At 49.0% G+C, this 17817-nt stretch overlaps 6 protein-coding genes; 2 read left to right on the top strand and 4 right to left on the bottom strand.

The window, feature by feature from the left end:
- Positions 1-2484: 2484 nt before the first annotated feature.
- CHC_T00002013001 (hypothetical protein) lies at positions 2485-2718 on the bottom strand. Its single transcript, XM_005712910.1, has one exon. It carries the CDS (start codon positions 2716-2718, stop codon positions 2485-2487), a length of 234 nt encoding a protein of 77 aa, XP_005712967.1.
- Positions 2719-7033: 4315 nt separating this feature from the next.
- On the top strand, positions 7034-8513 carry CHC_T00002012001 (hypothetical protein). XM_005712909.1 is given in 2 exon segments: positions 7034-8275; positions 8276-8513. 1 exon segment carries the CDS (start codon positions 7034-7036, stop codon positions 8273-8275), a length of 1242 nt encoding a protein of 413 aa, XP_005712966.1. The 3' UTR covers positions 8276-8513.
- Positions 8514-8541: 28 nt separating this feature from the next.
- On the bottom strand, positions 8542-9439 carry CHC_T00002011001 (hypothetical protein). XM_005712908.1 is given in 2 exon segments: positions 8542-8605; positions 8606-9439. The coding sequence occupies 1 exon segment, from the start codon at positions 9437-9439 to the stop codon at positions 8606-8608; it is 834 nt and encodes a 277-aa protein (XP_005712965.1). The 3' UTR covers positions 8542-8605.
- A 462-nt stretch (positions 9440-9901) lies between these two features.
- On the bottom strand, positions 9902-11072 carry CHC_T00002010001 (hypothetical protein). XM_005712907.1 is given in 2 exon segments: positions 9902-10028; positions 10029-11072. 1 exon segment carries the CDS (start codon positions 11070-11072, stop codon positions 10029-10031), a length of 1044 nt encoding a protein of 347 aa, XP_005712964.1. The 3' UTR covers positions 9902-10028.
- A 1402-nt stretch (positions 11073-12474) lies between these two features.
- Positions 12475-12649, top strand: CHC_T00002009001 (hypothetical protein). XM_005712906.1 is given in 2 exon segments: positions 12475-12591; positions 12592-12649. 1 exon segment carries the CDS (start codon positions 12475-12477, stop codon positions 12589-12591), a length of 117 nt encoding a protein of 38 aa, XP_005712963.1. The 3' UTR covers positions 12592-12649.
- Positions 12650-15161: 2512 nt separating this feature from the next.
- Positions 15162-15336, bottom strand: CHC_T00002008001 (hypothetical protein). XM_005712905.1 is given in 2 exon segments: positions 15162-15219; positions 15220-15336. The coding sequence occupies 1 exon segment, from the start codon at positions 15334-15336 to the stop codon at positions 15220-15222; it is 117 nt and encodes a 38-aa protein (XP_005712962.1). The 3' UTR covers positions 15162-15219.
- Positions 15337-17817: the final 2481 nt, after the last annotated feature.

The raw sequence follows: 17817 nt of genomic DNA, 5'->3' as shown, positions 1-17817 counted from the left end.
TGCTTGACCTCCCCGACGAACTTCTCTTCCGCATCCTGTGCCACTTCCCCCAGCCCGATTTCGTCTCACCCCAGGCCCCACTTGCCTTCCCCGCCGCTCTCACCTGCACCCGTCTCCTCGCCGTCTATCGCCGCACCCTCCGAACCCTCGAGTGCTACTTCCCCCGTGACGAAACCGATGTCTTCATCATCACAACCTTGGCATCGCACCTCATTGCTATCGTCCGTTTGGCCGGTCCACACCTCAAGGAGTTCGGCTTATTCGGCCCAGTCTCGCCGGCCCCCATACTGCACGCCCTTACCCTGCACAGCCCGCACCTGCGCGCCCTCACCTTCGAGGAAATCGGGCCCATTCCCAAGCAATACCCCCTCGCCTCTCTGGACTTCCTGCGCGTCGGCAAACCTGGCCCCGTCTTCGCACATCTGCACACCGCCGCCCGTCTCCAGGAGCTCCGCCTCGGATGCCTCGACGCCCGCGCCTGGAAGCAGGCCGCAAAGGCCCTCCCTTCCGTCGTCTCGCACCTCCGCTCCTTGCATCTCATCTTTAAATCTACATCCAACCCGCGATGGAGAAACTACGCCGCCGTCGCCGCATTTTTTAAAGGCTGTGCTGCAACGGACATCCACGATTTGCGTGAACTCGAGATGAGGCAGCATGCCGTCAGCCCGCAAGTCACGTCGCTCTTGCCGGACGACGTCATCGACCGCCTCGCCGCGGAGGTCGCGGGCGGGGGGCATGGACGCATTCCGATTGTTCGCTTCGTCGCTCAGAGGGATGATGTCGAGCAGTGCGTCAGCATGTTCGCCAACGTCGGCGCTATGCTTGATGTCACCCTCTTCGGGCAGCGCATTTTTTTGAAGTGATCACCGAGCCCATTGTGCTTCCCGCGCTTGGTTTTTCCTTTTTCATCTTACCCGGCGTTCCAGGTGACGCCCGGATCAAGGTAGGGCTCATTCTGTGTGCCTGAGAGAGGCGCTTGACAATCCTACTAACGCGACGGTACGGTGCACGCTTCTCGCTGACCCCTTTCTCCTACAGCTTCGGCTTGTTGTTATGCGCCACATAATCGAAAGGGATCGGCGCCAGCAGGTGCGGTGGGTATCCAGACGACTCTAACAACGCGAATACGTGCGGTCTCAGCGTCTCGCAAAACCGCCCCACATTCGCGTGCCTCATCGGTGCCTCACCGACGGACAAGGCCCCGCACCTCAGGAACACGGCCTGCTCATCCACAGTTCTCGCCGTGTGGAGCGCTTCACAAAGCCTGAGCACGTCGTCTATCCCCGTGTCGCCGCGCCGCTGCAAGTCGCTGAGCGTGTGATGGATCAACTTTACAATCCGCAGCCCCAAGTGTGTCCGCCCAGCGTTCCCGGGGACACGCTGACGCGTCCGCTGGAGAGCGACGCGAGAGGCGCCGGAGCGCTTGTCAGCAGAATTGAAGTTTAAGTGAAACTTGGCGTCACGCGACACTTGGGAATGGCGGCAGGGGAGGTGTAGAAAGAAGGTTGTGATGTGAATATGGAATCATGTTGAGTTGTTTTGTTGCCTTGATGACTCGAAGGGGATGTCTGACGCTGCGCAGGGACTACGTTTATACTACTTGGACAGACTTGGGACCTCCTTGGACCATGGTTTTCACTGAGGAGCTATAATTGCTTTTTAGTAATGCTTCGATGAGAATGACTCGCTGCATAAGCAGGCCTGGGCCGTCCCGAACAACTTTTGCGGTACTCGATTTCTGCGGTAGTGGTGCAGAATTCTCGCGTACTTCGCCTTTGAATTTGTCCAGGAAATGAGACATGGGTGTGCCTGCAGTGTGTAGAAAGCTGTGTTACCTAATATATAGCAAGAAGTTTTGTAGTCCAGTAGTACCGCGATAGAGCCCCCATGCAGCACAAGTGGATGCCCCGTGGGTCAAGTGCAGAAGGACTAACGACGGTCACTCGAGAGCACAGCGACACAGGTCAGTAGGCTTGGCCATACCGTATAACACACACATAACATGCGATGTCACTCGAGAGCACAGCGACACAGGTCAATAGGCTTGACCATACGGTATAACACACACATAACATGCTTCTGCGTGCTATCACGCGACACAAGAGGGATGGCCACAAGACGTTTCTTCGTCCGGATTGAATCATAGATTCTTGCGGGAAGCTTTTTACGGCGTAGGGACATGTCCAATAGGTGGTCTGAGATGAGCCCAGATTGCAAATGGCCGACGAATCAAATCACAGTACTGCGAAACGTCACTCCCATGACGCGCCTCCATCTGTACAGAACATATATACTGTGCTACGTAAGCTGTTGCGTAGTTTTCTGTATGAAGCCCGGCAGCAGTCCGCGTCTACCGTATCACACATGTCGTTTGTGGCATCCAGAGATAGACTCTTGTCTCTCTACGGAATGGTTCTACCAAAACATAGTGATGCAAAACTGTCATCCCAAAGCACTCGTGTCAGATGTCTTGGAAACTGTTGCTTACTCAACCAATACGATACACGTTTCCTGGACATGCTTCCCGAATGTCAAGGTCATGTAGGATGCAACACAAAAGGAATTCTGGCAAGGCCCCGATGTGTATGTTTTCACACTCATGTACAATACTATACATTCTTGGCATCCCTTATGGACGCGAGTAGTTGATGCTATACAGTAGCTCCCCCAGTGCCTAGTTTGGAGTTCCTGCGCATCACGAGAGTAACTCAGTACCATAAACCTGCGTCAAAGCTACATATCGTTGACGTTTCTCACATCACACATTTGTCCTCCCATTGAGCGAATTGTTGGTTCAGTTTTTGAGTTGCCTAACGCAACCATCAAACCGAGAAAGCTTCCCATCCTCTGTTTCTAGCTTTTTTGCAAACTTTAAATTCGCTACCACATGTATGAACAATTTTGCTCAGCCTGAAATCGTGAGGCACTCGGTATGCTAAAGGCACTTGAACAGGATTCTCGACCCTCAAAACAGCGGTACTTTTGATCACCACCTAGAGAAAAAACTCCCGGAATGGCTTTTCCTATTTGTTTCTGGGTCTGATTGTTCCTTAAAATGCAGTAAGAAAGAGATGGCTGCGGACCAGCTAGGGTCTGGAGGACAATAGTGTTTCTTCTTGGAGCCCGATTCTTTTTGGAAAAGCTACATATATGAATTCGTTATTTAAGATTGTCTTTTGGCGTCCACTGTTAACAAATGGAATTCGATAATTTTCACATTGACTAGCAATGAGAAAGAAGTTTATAAACATGTGCAAAGACGAAGAATCCCTTAAACTTCAAGGTTTGAGCTTTTTTGTACATTTTTCGCTTTGCTTTGGAACATATCGAAGAAACAGGGTTTCATGGATAACGCAACCAAATCCTCTTTTCAAGTGGAGAAGAAATCTTTCCATTATTGATTAAAGTCATTTAGAGTAAAAAGAAGTTGAAAACGAGATCTCGGCTGAGCTCATTGATCACTACGACATCAGCCAAAGATCGCCATTTTGTCAGTAATCTACATCTACTCTGATTTTTCAACCCCATGATTAAATTGCAAACAGTGCTAATATCACTTTTCTCTCAAATGCATTTCAAAAAAGTATCTCGCACAAGTAATCTCTCTTTATTCCTTCCAATCTGAAAGTGATGGTACGACTTTAAATATCATTCGGAATCAGACTTTGTCCACAGCGTAGAGGCATCTCAGCTCAGTGGTTATGACGTGCTGGGTCATATAAACCGCTGACCCTGGGTCAGTGGGTTCGAAACCAGGTGGAGGTCGCAACTGCACGATAGGGGTCGGAACAGACTCAGGGATGCCCAACATACTTTTTTGTTGAAGCTTTTTCTATTTTTCTGTAGTTTGCCTTTTTTGAATATTACGTACAGTATGGTGTGTATAGAATGGTTGAAATGATGTTGATGAGATGTTAGGAATCTCTACATTCTTGATACCGACGAGTTGTATGCAATAATGAAGTGGTTCTGCAAACTGATTTTTTGTGTTTCCTCTATTGAGCGCCGTTCAATACGCTATCGTATTGCGATTGTTCGCCATTGCGAACAAGGGAACCATTGAAAAGCTCAGAGTTGAAGCGTAACGGAGATGTGCATGCGGTACAGTCATTTCTTTTTAAATTGTGAAGAGAGAGTGGCATCATTTAGAGGAGTATACCTGTATCGACGATGGACCGCTGAGGTAATACTATAGTTGTTTTTCTATAGACGTTGATGTATCAATGGAGGTTTTCTATCCTTTTCCAGAATGGATTGAACACAGTTCGAGAATGTTTTCCGAGCACTGATAGCCTATGCTCATACATAATTACTTGAAACAAGCAACAAAAGAAGGTTTTGTAATGGGCTGGATAACGTCGGGGCTTCATGGTTGTTTAATATGCTTTTTGGACACAGCCGAGCCCGGCATGTTGCAAATTCTGAGTTAGTCTGATAACCCAGAGAATGAGGAATATTCAATGAATCCTGGATCTTTATATCAATAGTATTGCGGCATAGAAAACCCATATTTTATCTGACACGGACACCTAATCTCTTTGGAAAAGTAATTGGCGAGCAAACCCAAGCGCAGTTCGCACAGTAAGCACATACCCAACCCTCAACTTCATCCTCAAATCATTGCGGCAAAGGTGATAACAGAGCGATATCAGCATATGAGCTGGGTGGGTTGGCACTGCTTTTATCAGGCAAAAGAAAGGTGCAGTATGTTTTGCTTTTATCCGCAGTACATGCTAAAGTCGCCACAAGATCTACACCCAGTGTGATATGGGGGGTGGAGAACTTCAGAAGATATCAGGCACAAGTATTGAATCGACGAATAGGTCTCTAACGCAAATGCAGAGGGTTTCCACAGACAAGGAACAATTGCCAAACGACTCGGTCGTTTTCCGGGTGATCCGAGATATTCTGTAATTGTATAACAACAGCCACCTGAATGGCCTCTACAGCAATGCATCACAGTGCAGTGCAAACGTATAATTTTACACTGTAACAGTATCATTTTGCTGTCACAAGTTGTGACTCACAACGCGCTATCGCTTTACTGGCGTCGGAAAAAGTCTCTCACACCTCCTGCGCGGAATTGGCGCTTGTCTTTCTCGCCGGTTGGTACGTTCTGCAACCTTCACAATTACGTTTTTGTCAATGGAGCCATGATTGGTGACGAGGAGCTCAGCGTCGGTATGGAATCAGTTCTTGTTGCATAACCACGGCGGTAAGCCTTGCGCTCGAGACCTGCTCCGCCGTACGAAATGACGGGCTCCAAACGACCGTATCGCCTCGGAAGGGGGAACGCCATGGGAAATAGATTTACGGACGTCCTCCACAAATTTCCCCTGCACACTCTTCATGATTGCGCAGTTTACTGCAAACCACTTCTCAGCTGCTTTTAATGTCTTTTCCATGACGAGGCTTTCCTCAGCTTTCGATAGAATTGTGCGGCGCCCGGCGAAGTTAGACCTTTTCAAGCCCTTTTGCGTCTCTCTGTATCAAGGCTCGCCTTACACAGTACACAACAGAAAGGGAAACGTCGGTTTCAGATGATACCGCTCCTGCGTAAATGCTGCGTAACAGCAGTTCGTGAGCCTTTTCTCGCTTGCCACGTTTGGCTTTTTGTTTTGCTAACCTCTTTCTATGCGCAATCGTTTGAGCGCGCATTGAGCGGGGCATGTCCGCTCAGGCTGCAAGAGCCACAGCCTACGATAGCATTAGATGGTTAAGAGAATGGAGAAAGGTATGAGATGGGCAGGGGGCGGTATTTCAGGAAGATGTTGAGTTTTGAGAGCGGGAGGACACTGGAGTGATTTTTCATAATTGATCCCTTGTCAGAATTGAGCCGCCCAGAAGGGTTCTGCACTGGAGCTGGTGGCTCCGACCCTTAGAGAGTTTCGTGGCAGAGGGTTCTTTTTAGTAGAGATAACAGCACGACTACAGTATATTGTTGTGGTCCGTCTTTCCGCTCTTCGCACAGTTCTTTTATTGCTCATTAATCTTTGCCGTCGATCCCTCGCGAGAGTTGATCTCCTGCTGTTACGAACGAAGGTATTTATTGCGGAATTGAGCGACATCGACAGCCACAATAGCCCACTTATATTCTTTGCAGCCCTTGTCTTTCGTGCAGTTACCTCTGGTCCTATCCTTTGCAACAAAACAGACAATTGCTCTGTCTCTACTGATTTTTGCCACCAGCAACCAGCAGTATGCGTTTCTTTTTGCTACCGACACTATTCCATCATTGTGACATGCACTCTGTCCCATGCTTACATAACCTCATTCTTCAAGCATGTATTTATTTATACCAATGTAGTATTCTTGCGTACACGCTGACGATGTGGGATTCTTACAACTGCACAACAACGTCGAAAGTGTGTTCTAGTAGTAGGCGTATAGTATGGAGTGGCTTCTATCTCGGTCGGTCTTTCCGAGTCGCACATTTGCAAGTGCTGGTCAGCGTGCAATGGCACGTGCAATGGCACGTGTGCGAGCATGTCCGCATAGAACGGGGAGAATATCTCGACCAATGTCTTCATCATACGCCTTCCCCAAAAAAGTAAAAAAAAACAGGGCCCGGCAGAAACACCCAACCTCACCACCCGCGAGATCTCCGCGGCCCAACCGGTGCACCCCACTTGTCGCCTCCCAGGCCCAGCCTCTTCCTAGATTTTTCTCTTCGATTCCGCTCGTAAAAACCCTTATTCTTGCCCCCTCCCTGCGTCAACTCCACCTCACCGTCCCCTCTTCCGCGACAACCATGCCCGCCGCAGTGCCGCGCCCCAAACGCCCGCGCATCCCGGCCGCCTTCCTCTCTCCCTTCCCGCTATGTCTGGGGCCATCGCTCCCGGTGCTCACGCCGCTGCGCCCGCAGTTCGTCGTGCGCCCCGCCAAGCCCGCCACCATGTCGCTTCCCGCGCCGCCCGCCACCGACCCGCCACCGCCGCCCCCCACGCCGCGGCGGACGCGAAAGCGTATCGTCACGGAGGAGACCCGCCGGAAGATCGCCTTCACGCTGCTGGGCCGCCCGAAGAGCGCCGACATGCGTGCAAAGGTCTCGCAGAAGCTAAAAGGCCGCGTCCCCTGGAACAAGGGCAAGAAGCTCAGCCCCGAAACCCGCGCACGTATGTCCGAGGCGCGTTTTGGCCGCACGGCGTGGAATAAGGGTGCTAGGCTCTCCGCGAAGCATAAGAACGCCATTTCGAGGGCCTCGCTCTCCTCGAATAGGCAGTTTTCCGAGGAGAGTAGGAGGAGGCTGAGGATGGCAAGACGCCGCCCGGGCGACGGAGTTGTCGGTGGTGTGGGCATTGGGAGAGCCAAGGTTGGCTCGTATCCTTTGGTCAAGAGTGAGGATATTAATGAGTACGTTACGTTGAGAAGAGAGCTTAGGATTTGGTCGGACACATTTAAGCGAACCAACGATCGTAGGCCTGGCTTGGCGGATGTGCGGCGCATTGCTCCACCCTCGATTGTCAGAAAGTTTGAAAAATATGTCAGGATGAGGGATAAGATTCGCGGCTTGGCGTCTGATGTTTATGGCGCTGTCAATCCGACGGATGTTCCTGTTGTGAAGGCAGGAGAGGTTGCGGATGAACCGATGAATAATTCTAAAAGGGTTATTATGGTTACGAAGCATGGCAATAAGAGGCTCGTGGAGGAGACCATGGCGAACGAGTTGGGGGGAACCAAGTATGTGGTCGAGGGGTCGCTGGAGGGTTCTTCGGATGATATGTTTGATATGTATGATAGGCCAATTTCCATGAAGCTTGCACCGGATGCCAGTTTGTACCCAAGTTTGATTGGCGCCGATGAGTTGTCGAGGAAGGGGAAGGATCATCTCAGTGCAAATGATTATAGGATGATTGGAAAGTATCGTCTCATGGAATCTGTTGATATTAATCGATATGTCGGTCTGAGGAAGGAGCTCCAAAGCTGGTCAGAGGATTTCAAGAAGCGCCATGGGCGGACTCCAGCGTTGAGTGATACAAAAGTGGACGGCAAGCCGATGCTGTACAAAAAATTTTGTGAATACTTGGAGAGCCGCGATAGAATTAGTGGTCTTGTGCATGAGGTGTACGGTACGGATATGGATGATATGGAAACGCTGGAAAAGATGAACAATGAGGGAAAGGTCATTTTGGACGCCCTGCTTACGGGCAGTCCGTTGCCGCCGCAGCCTAGTGATGAAGACGACAATGCGTCAGGGCAACCAAGCAAACAGAAAGCTCCGACAAAGCGAAAAGTGCAGAGATACAAGGATGGCATCATGGGCGAAGAGGTGTAGAATGATAACCGTTAGTAATGCACACCATTGATGGGGGCCATATATGGGCATGTTAGTATAATATTACGTCAAACAGTATAATCAGATAGTGGCCGCGGAGGTCTGCAGCCGAATGCTTCGGTTGTATATCGGTCTGAAAGCTAGACAGTTTTCGCAGTTGCAGACGTCCACTGCATAGCGTGTCTGGGTGTTCGTGCAGGTCCGTAAATATTTCGTTTCGTTCTCGCAGTTGCACAAGCATATCTGAAACTTACAAGCGCGGGTCGAAGTAGATATTACTTTACATGTGGAGCAATTTCTTATCTCAAACGAATCTTGTTGATTCATAGCTCATCGCCCATCCTCCGAGAGGATCTCCTTCGCACAAGAGATCATGGCCTGAAGCCCTGGCTCGGTGGCCATGCCTGAAGCTCTAAAGCGCACACGCGCCTGTGGATCAAGCAATAAAACATATCCAAACATTCTGTTTCTCGAAGGAAGTAGCGCTTCCAGCGGCTCTCTCGCTTTGCTGTTGAACGCGACGTAAAAGTCGTGCAGAGCGGGATCAGTTCTCCCACGCTGAAGGCGTTGAATGAAACCGCTCAGGGCCTGCGCGCCAAAGGATTCGTTAATGGTGACGTCGTACCATTGCACTGAGTCTTGAGGAAGGTCCTTGACAAAAGTGTTCTTCCAGCTCTGCAATTGATCATCGGCAAAGCTTCGGAAGGCGACCAGCACCAAGGTGACAGAATTCTTCATGGCCTTATCGTGGATGACGATTCTCTTGGTCGAAAGACTCGTGGTTTTGATTCTCGGAAAGACGCTGGCAGACTCAACGGGGATTGGAACAGGATCAAAACTGGCTGTCTTTCCCGACGCGACGCGTGCCTTGTATTCCTTAATATCTTCAGTGAGGCGGCTCTTCGAGGCCTGGGCTTGCGAAGATTGCTTCCGGTCCGGGTGAAGCTTCTCCCCGCGGCTGGTGTCGGTGGAAAGATGGTTCGCACGCCAAGCGGTGCTCCGGAGGATCCGGTTAGGGCTCATGTGCTGAGCGAGGGGCTGCCATGAAGAAAACGCATGAAGGGCCTGTCGCTGTTGGATGAGGCCATGATGCCGCGGGACTCTATGAAGGTGTCGGGCGATGGGCACAGCGGACCACGAGCGTGGTAGGACGTGGCGCCACATTCACGATGGAGATGGTGGCGTTAAGCGCCGTCTGGCCACGGCGGTTTGGGCAGCTCAGTGAGTCTGTGCATGCACAGGTCGCTTTGTCTTTCTCTTGACAGAGACGGACAGAGCAGCCTTCGGTTTTTTACCTGCGGAGCGCACACTGGTGATTCAGAATGGGCTGAAGGACGGACTCGTTCGGAATAAGCAAATCAAATATTTCCAAAATAATTTACGGCATGGCCTTCGAGGCACAGCAATCTCCACACCGACTTCACGGCAGTGGAGCCTGGAGAGAACAGCTGCCGTTGATATTGGTCTAATGCTACTCTATCAAGCTTTGCTGTGCTTGCATAATAGGTTTAGAATACGCTTGTGCTTCTGCCGCAGCAACGCCTTCGTTATTGTGCATGGTGCTCACGAGGAAAAGAGAAAAAACCTTTTCTCAGTATGTCACCGGTGCCCACAACGATACGTATCTTATGACATCTCCCTGCACTGGTGCCACACGTAATGCGGTGCCAGCTTGCCCAGTAGAGACTCGGACATTTATAAATTGAGCGGAGCGCTCAAGCGCCGAAAAGAGCATGAAGACAGCAGTTATCAGTTACCGGTAGCGCTTGAGAAAATGGTATGACATGGCCGCAAATCTATACAGCGATCCTAATAAGGAGTCATGCTCCTGCCCCTGGCCTTCAACCGGCGAATTCGGTTTCGACATTGCATTCTTCTCAGCCGTCCCTGTCGTTTTCTTCACAATCCTAGGTCCATTCAGCTTTCTCATGACGCCCGACCTCAAAGCGTCCTTGTAGTCCATGGGAGAAACATAGCCCTTTGGATCCGCCCACATACCAACCTTCTTCTTTCTGGCCGAAGCTTCGACAGCCATGTAAAGCTTCTTCATTTTCTCACTTCCGTATTGCGCCCCGCCGCGATCATACAATGTGGCGTACCCCGCCCGCGTGAGTTCCATCGAAAGATTCTTCTGCCCCAAACCCAGAGTTCTCAACAGCGGATTGTTATGCTTGCGGTACACCGTTGCCACGACGCGCCTATATCTATCGGTCGAATGCAACTGCACGCGCACTTGGCGTCCAACAGCATATTCGCGGAGCCACTCCTTGGCGACTTTCCCGTACTTTTGCGAAGACTCCGGCGCGTCCACGGCCGAAAGCCTAACGGCGATAGTCGACTCAGAAAGCTTCTTCCCCTTCGGAACAGCTACGTCTTGCATCAAGCGCCTCAAAAACGGGGTATGCCTCATTCGAATGCCGTCGCCATCGCGCACGGAGACGACGTATCCATGCAATACACGACCCTGCCGTATGAGGCTACCCGGGATATCGTCAGCCGTGTTGAACCGGGCGAGCCCCTTATACGACGCGTAGACGACAACGGAGATGGCGGCGGCGGTGGCCAGCATCTCCACGCCGCCGCGGACGTAGTCGTTGGAGCGGCGTGACACGGCGGAGCGCTGCTGGCGGGGAGGGGGGAGCGGGCGGGCGAACTGCGAGACGGCGCGTCGCGCTTGTTTGCTGAAGCGTAGGAGCGAGCGCTGCGACTGCCGGACCGTGGCTTGCGTCCGCGTGTGGGCAGTGCGGAGAAACTTGCGCACGACCGGCGGAAGATCGCAGTTGGGGTCGGATGGCATTGTGGAAGCAGAGGGGCGGCGATTTCATGGAGGGAACGGCTAGGTGGTGGCAAGCGGTGTGTAAGTAGTATTCATGTTCTGGTGGATGGATGAGGCGTGAAGGGGACGTGAGGTGGTGCGATGTGCGGGACCCAAATGACCCGGGCCTCGAGCGAGTTGTGATGACATGGCCGGTGTAGCGTTTGAGAGAGTTCTGAGTTGTGAATCTCTCTTGACCGGCTCTTGCCCAATATTTTCTAGAATTTAGGTTCTTTTCAAATCTCAATTCTATTTTCACTCTCAATCTGCCTAAAACACTGCAGCCAATCCCCACCACACAACAACGCATCGCGATTTACCCTCTCTAATTTATGTCAGCAGAGTACCTTCAGATAATACGTGTGCCGATGGTGGGAGCCTGACCAACCACATCGTTCGTTGTGTGAAGCATCTCATTCAAACTGCTCGTTTTCTCAGTTGTGACCCCTGTCGTCTTTAAACTGTCTGGCTCTATGCAGTGCTGCGTTTCCCTCACAACATGCTGCCATCATGTTTCTTTTCAAGTATAAACGAACATATTTCCTCACCAGTTATTGTAGGAGATCTAAGAGCAAGTGCAACAAGCGCTACCGCAGCGACGGCAGCGATGGCCGGTGTTCTCGGAGCCATCTCTATCAAGGATGGACCCTTCCCTACTACCGACTACCGAGCTAAGATGGACATGATTCATACACCACTGCACTGATCCCCCACGCATTCATCTCTACTAACAACTACATTCGCGGCAGTAGAGCCGCTCATGCTACCGTGCTTATCCAGTATAAATACCAAGCTCTGTCCCCACACATCTTCTTGAAGTTCCCACCATCCAACCACCCACCATTCAACCACTTACCATCAAACTATATTTCAGCGAATCTATCCACTGAGCCAAACTCTCAACATGGCCTTTCTCGACCACATCACCATAGAAGACACGCCCGCTGGGACTGCTGTACGCAACTATCTCGAAGGACAAAATGCTCGCAATAAGGAAATGCTCGTCTCTTCCATGTCAGAAGACGTCATCCTCTATGGGAAGATATTCAAGGTGTCCGGTCGCGACGCCGTTGTCGCCACATTTTTGGATTTCCTCACTAACATGGTCGTCTCCATGCGCATCGAGGCTATTACACGGGTCGAAGGTTCCGACCAGTTCATCGTTTTGTTCAATGCTTTGATCAAGGGGAACGAAAAGGAAATGCCAATCGTTGATCTGCTCCGTACCAAGGATGGTAAGATTAATCGTGTAGATGATTGCTTCGATGTGAACAAGGTGCCCAAGTAGATCCCAGCAGGGGCTGAATAGGCTTCTAGTATGTGACAACGCAGATCTCTTTCTTTGCTCAGTAAAATTCGTTGTCTCGTTCTTTGAATCACTCGCATGTTCATTTCGACGTTTAGTTCGCAAAGTATGTGTGAAGTATCGATCAGTCCCTTACAGCGACTGTGCGTTAATTTTGGTGTCTATGTACAGCTGAATTGTTTTAGGCTTCACTGATTCTTGTCTGAGAATTCTCTTTGCTCAGGACTTGCTTGTAAAAGGAAAATTGTAGAAAGGTGATCTTGTAAACTTCACACGCTGAGTTTCCCAAGCCTTGCACGGCCTGTTCGTTATGCGAATTGTTTTGGAATCCAAACGATTCAATCCGCGCATAAGTCGGTGATTGGCACATTGTGATGCTGTCATGCTTGGTTTGTTTTCCATATTTCTGTCGTTGAATCTTTTTGAAGGCTCACATGACCACGGCAATTGACCGAGATAACGGACGCATCAGCGAGCTCAAGCGGGTTTAACAAGCTCACTATGCGATGTCAGTTCAAAAAAGGCTAGTAGTCTTAAGCTAGCATATGAGGACAGAAGTTTTTTATTTTTTTTAGACAACGCAACTCGTAACTTTACATCGGTTTTTTGCAACCAGAAGGCCATCACTACAAGTAAAGAACCTGCTCGTCACTTCTAGAGAAAACTAACTCATTGGTGGACATGAAGGTGTTCAAAAGAAAAGGTCGGCTTACAGTATTCGCATTTTTCTTTAAGCTAATTTTATATCAGTAGCATAGAAAATAGCCTTGAGTGCTTCCTATTTGGCTTCATCTTCAGAGAAAATTTAAAACGAGGCAACCTACGAAAGAAAAATAGACTCCGTGGGCATCAAAAGTTGAAAAGAAATACAATTCGCACATTTTATGTTATGATAACGCTTGGGATAGAGACTAGTGTCTAGACGACAAGTGACTTCATAAGGCCATTTGACCTCATGTGAGGTCGCTTATTTTTTCTCGACATGTGCTTGCTCAGCATGAAAGAAAAAGATACTTTCGTCACCGCACTTGACTTCTGCGTTGCGGAAGGGTGGAGCTTGGTGAGATTTGCACGACTTTTCCAGCCATTTTTAGAATGCCGTGGCCGTGAGATACATCGCTGAAGGCTTTTTTATCAGGAGGTTTTCTGAGGGTGCAAATTAAGGGGATGCCCAAGTTTAGCACCAAGTAAGCTGCGGTAGATTACTGAGTTCGTACCTACTGTACAAGGTGCTACTTAGTTTTGTAGTTGATATTGTGTGCAAAATATGGCCAGCAAGTAGGTGACACAAAATGGAGCTCTTCCGGCCGCAAGCACCTAGGATCACATGCATCTGGCTAGCAGTGCAGCGAAATACTTGAGGTGTTACGAGACGGCTATAAGTACTCTGACGATCGAAACAGTAAAGAAGCACCAGTGCCTACACAGATGTTGTTTATATTTGGTCAGTAAGCTCCCTTAGCAGCCTAGGCCTACACACCAAATGATAGTGACAGAAGTGCAAGAGCGGTTCTGCGGAATAGTTTAAGCTGTGACCACTGACACACCCCAAAAAGTTGAAAAGGGACCAATACCAAATATAAACAACATCTGTGTAGGCACTGGTGCTTCTTTACTGTTTCGATCGTCAGAGTACTTATAGCCGTCTCGTAACACCTCAAGTATTTCGCTGCACTGCTAGCCAGATGCATGTGATCCTAGGTGCTTGCGGCCGGAAGAGCTCCATTTTGTGTCACCTACTTGCTGGCCATATTTTGCACACAATATCAACTACAAAACTAAGTAGCACCTTGTACAGTAGGTACGAACTCAGTAATCTACCGCAGCTTACTTGGTGCTAAACTTGGGCATCCCCTTAATTTGCACCCTCAGAAAACCTCCTGATAAAAAAGCCTTCAGCGATGTATCTCACGGCCACGGCATTCTAAAAATGGCTGGAAAAGTCGTGCAAATCTCACCAAGCTCCACCCTTCCGCAACGCAGAAGTCAAGTGCGGTGACGAAAGTATCTTTTTCTTTCATGCTGAGCAAGCACATGTCGAGAAAAAATAAGCGACCTCACATGAGGTCAAATGGCCTTATGAAGTCACTTGTCGTCTAGACACTAGTCTCTATCCCAAGCGTTATCATAACATAAAATGTGCGAATTGTATTTCTTTTCAACTTTTGATGCCCACGGAGTCTATTTTTCTTTCGTAGGTTGCCTCGTTTTAAATTTTCTCTGAAGATGAAGCCAAATAGGAAGCACTCAAGGCTATTTTCTATGCTACTGATATAAAATTAGCTTAAAGAAAAATGCGAATACTGTAAGCCGACCTTTTCTTTTGAACACCTTCATGTCCACCAATGAGTTAGTTTTCTCTAGAAGTGACGAGCAGGTTCTTTACTTGTAGTGATGGCCTTCTGGTTGCAAAAAACCGATGTAAAGTTACGAGTTGCGTTGTCTAAAAAAAATAAAAAACTTCTGTCCTCATATGCTAGCTTAAGACTACTAGCCTTTTTTGAACTGACATCGCATAGTGAGCTTGTTAAACCCGCTTGAGCTCGCTGATGCGTCCGTTATCTCGGTCAATTGCCGTGGTCATGTGAGCCTTCAAAAAGATTCAACGACAGAAATATGGAAAACAAACCAAGCATGACAGCATCACAATGTGCCAATCACCGACTTATGCGCGGATTGAATCGTTTGGATTCCAAAACAATTCGCATAACGAACAGGCCGTGCAAGGCTTGGGAAACTCAGCGTGTGAAGTTTACAAGATCACCTTTCTACAATTTTCCTTTTACAAGCAAGTCCTGAGCAAAGAGAATTCTCAGACAAGAATCAGTGAAGCCTAAAACAATTCAGCTGTACATAGACACCAAAATTAACGCACAGTCGCTGTAAGGGACTGATCGATACTTCACACATACTTTGCGAACTAAACGTCGAAATGAACATGCGAGTGATTCAAAGAACGAGACAACGAATTTTACTGAGCAAAGAAAGAGATCTGCGTTGTCACATACTAGAAGCCTATTCAGCCCCTGCTGGGATCTACTTGGGCACCTTGTTCACATCGAAGCAATCATCTACACGATTAATCTTACCATCCTTGGTACGGAGCAGATCAACGATTGGCATTTCCTTTTCGTTCCCCTTGATCAAAGCATTGAACAAAACGATGAACTGGTCGGAACCTTCGACCCGTGTAACAGCCTCGATGCGCATGGAGACGACCATGTTAGTGAGGAAATCCAAAAATGTGGCGACAACGGCGTCGCGACCGGACACCTTGAATATCTTCCCATAGAGGATGACGTCTTCTGACATGGAAGAGACGAGCATTTCCTTATTGCGAGCATTTTGTCCTTCGAGATAGTTGCGTACAGCAGTCCCAGCGGGCGTGTCTTCTATGGTGATGTGGTCGAGAAAGGCCATGTTGAGAGTTTGGCTCAGTGGATAGATTCGCTGAAATATAGTTTGATGGTAAGTGGTTGAATGGTGGGTGGTTGGATGGTGGGAACTTCAAGAAGATGTGTGGGGACAGAGCTTGGTATTTATACTGGATAAGCACGGTAGCATGAGCGGCTCTACTGCCGCGAATGTAGTTGTTAGTAGAGATGAATGCGTGGGGGATCAGTGCAGTGGTGTATGAATCATGTCCATCTTAGCTCGGTAGTCGGTAGTAGGGAAGGGTCCATCCTTGATAGAGATGGCTCCGAGAACACCGGCCATCGCTGCCGTCGCTGCGGTAGCGCTTGTTGCACTTGCTCTTAGATCTCCTACAATAACTGGGCGACTCCGAAAAACATAAAAACACATTTTGTGTATGCGCAAATCCGCCGATTTTGATTGAGTCGGAGGTGTTTGTGCATACACAAACCGCCGATTTGCTCTTCGTTCCCCTCCCGATGTAATTGTTTGTGCACAGACACAAACGCACATCCGCACCCACCTATACCACCCTATATCATACCATGTGCTCAAATATTTCTCTGCGATCTGTCCGATCAACCCATCCCACCCCTCGGCAACCTCATTCCTATTTCGATCTGGCCTCCCTCCACACTTTCCCTCCGTCGTATCAGCCGCTGTCCAACCCCGCAGCCCAACGTCTACATGGCTCATGTTGCCGACTCTGACGAGGAGCCGGCACCCGATATTTGTCCCCAAGCCGGCGGCTCCTTCGTCAGTATCATAGGATAGGGCGTGAAGGGGGTACCGCAATCCGTCCGCCGGCGTGCTGACACCTCACTGAGGGTGAATTGGCATTAAATGTGTCTTACACAAATTTTTGTTCACATGCATTTCCGTGCCAAGGCACAAAATACGACGAACATACACAAGGAAATTTGTGTGTACACAATTTATATTTTTCGGAGTCGCCCACTGGTGAGGAAATATGTTCGTTTATACTTGAAAAGAAACATGATGGCAGCATGTTGTGAGGGAAACGCAGCACTGCATAGAGCCAGACAGTTTAAAGACGACAGGGGTCACAACTGAGAAAACGAGCAGTTTGAATGAGATGCTTCACACAACGAACGATGTGGTTGGTCAGGCTCCCACCATCGGCACACGTATTATCTGAAGGTACTCATACTTCTACTGACATAAATTAGAGAGGGGAAATCGCGATGCGTTGCTGGGTGATAGGGATTGGCTGCAGTGTTTAGGCAGATTGTTCACAATCTGCCGTTATTTTTTTCCATTTGCCCACAAACTCGCTGGACGTGAAGTAAACCCGAGTTTGAAAAATCCCACGAGTTTTTCGGACTGAGGGCCGTTCCTAACGAAGAGTTCGGTGTGCTAACACGCAAGCACCCTGAAACTTGGCATGAATGTATTAGTTGAAAAAATTATTGGAAATGCTTTTACTCCCGTTCAACCAATCCATTCATGCCAAATATCAGGGTGCTCGCGTGCTAGCACACCGAACTCTTCGTTAGGAACGGCCCTCAGGGCCGGACCTCCAGCAAGGTACCTGCCCGCAACAAAAGGAAGTCTGGTAAAGGGGGGGACTCTCATTAGTGCCATATTTGCTAATGCCATCCTCCCATTAAATGCCGGCCAGACGTACGAACACGAAAAGTGCTACGTGTCACACGAGTCCAGGTGTTATGCAGCCGTCCGTCCGTCGCGCATGAAAACATGTGAAAGCGGCATCTAAGAGCACCCCTACTGGTTTAGTTATATTTCGAGGTTAAATATGAGAAATTTAGCGTTTGGAGATAACGATTCTAGTGTCTAGACGACCGGCAATTTGCCTCATATGAGGTCAAATGCTCTACCGTAAACTTTAAACAAAATTTAAGATTTTCGCAAGTATAGAACAAAAGGAGCACAATTTTTACGAAGTAGAACTTTGAACAACTATAAAGACAACTACAAACGACTAGTTAGTAACTGACAAGCCAGCTCAGTGGTCTGCAAGCATCG

The sequence above is a fragment of the Chondrus crispus genome, genomic scaffold, assembly GCF_000350225.1.
Source record: "Chondrus crispus Stackhouse genomic scaffold, scaffold_121, whole genome shotgun sequence".
Classification (NCBI taxonomy): domain Eukaryota; phylum Rhodophyta; class Florideophyceae; order Gigartinales; family Gigartinaceae; genus Chondrus; species Chondrus crispus.
The sequence above is the reverse complement of the archived record's forward strand: the minus strand, read 5'-3'. Positions and strand labels throughout refer to the sequence as shown.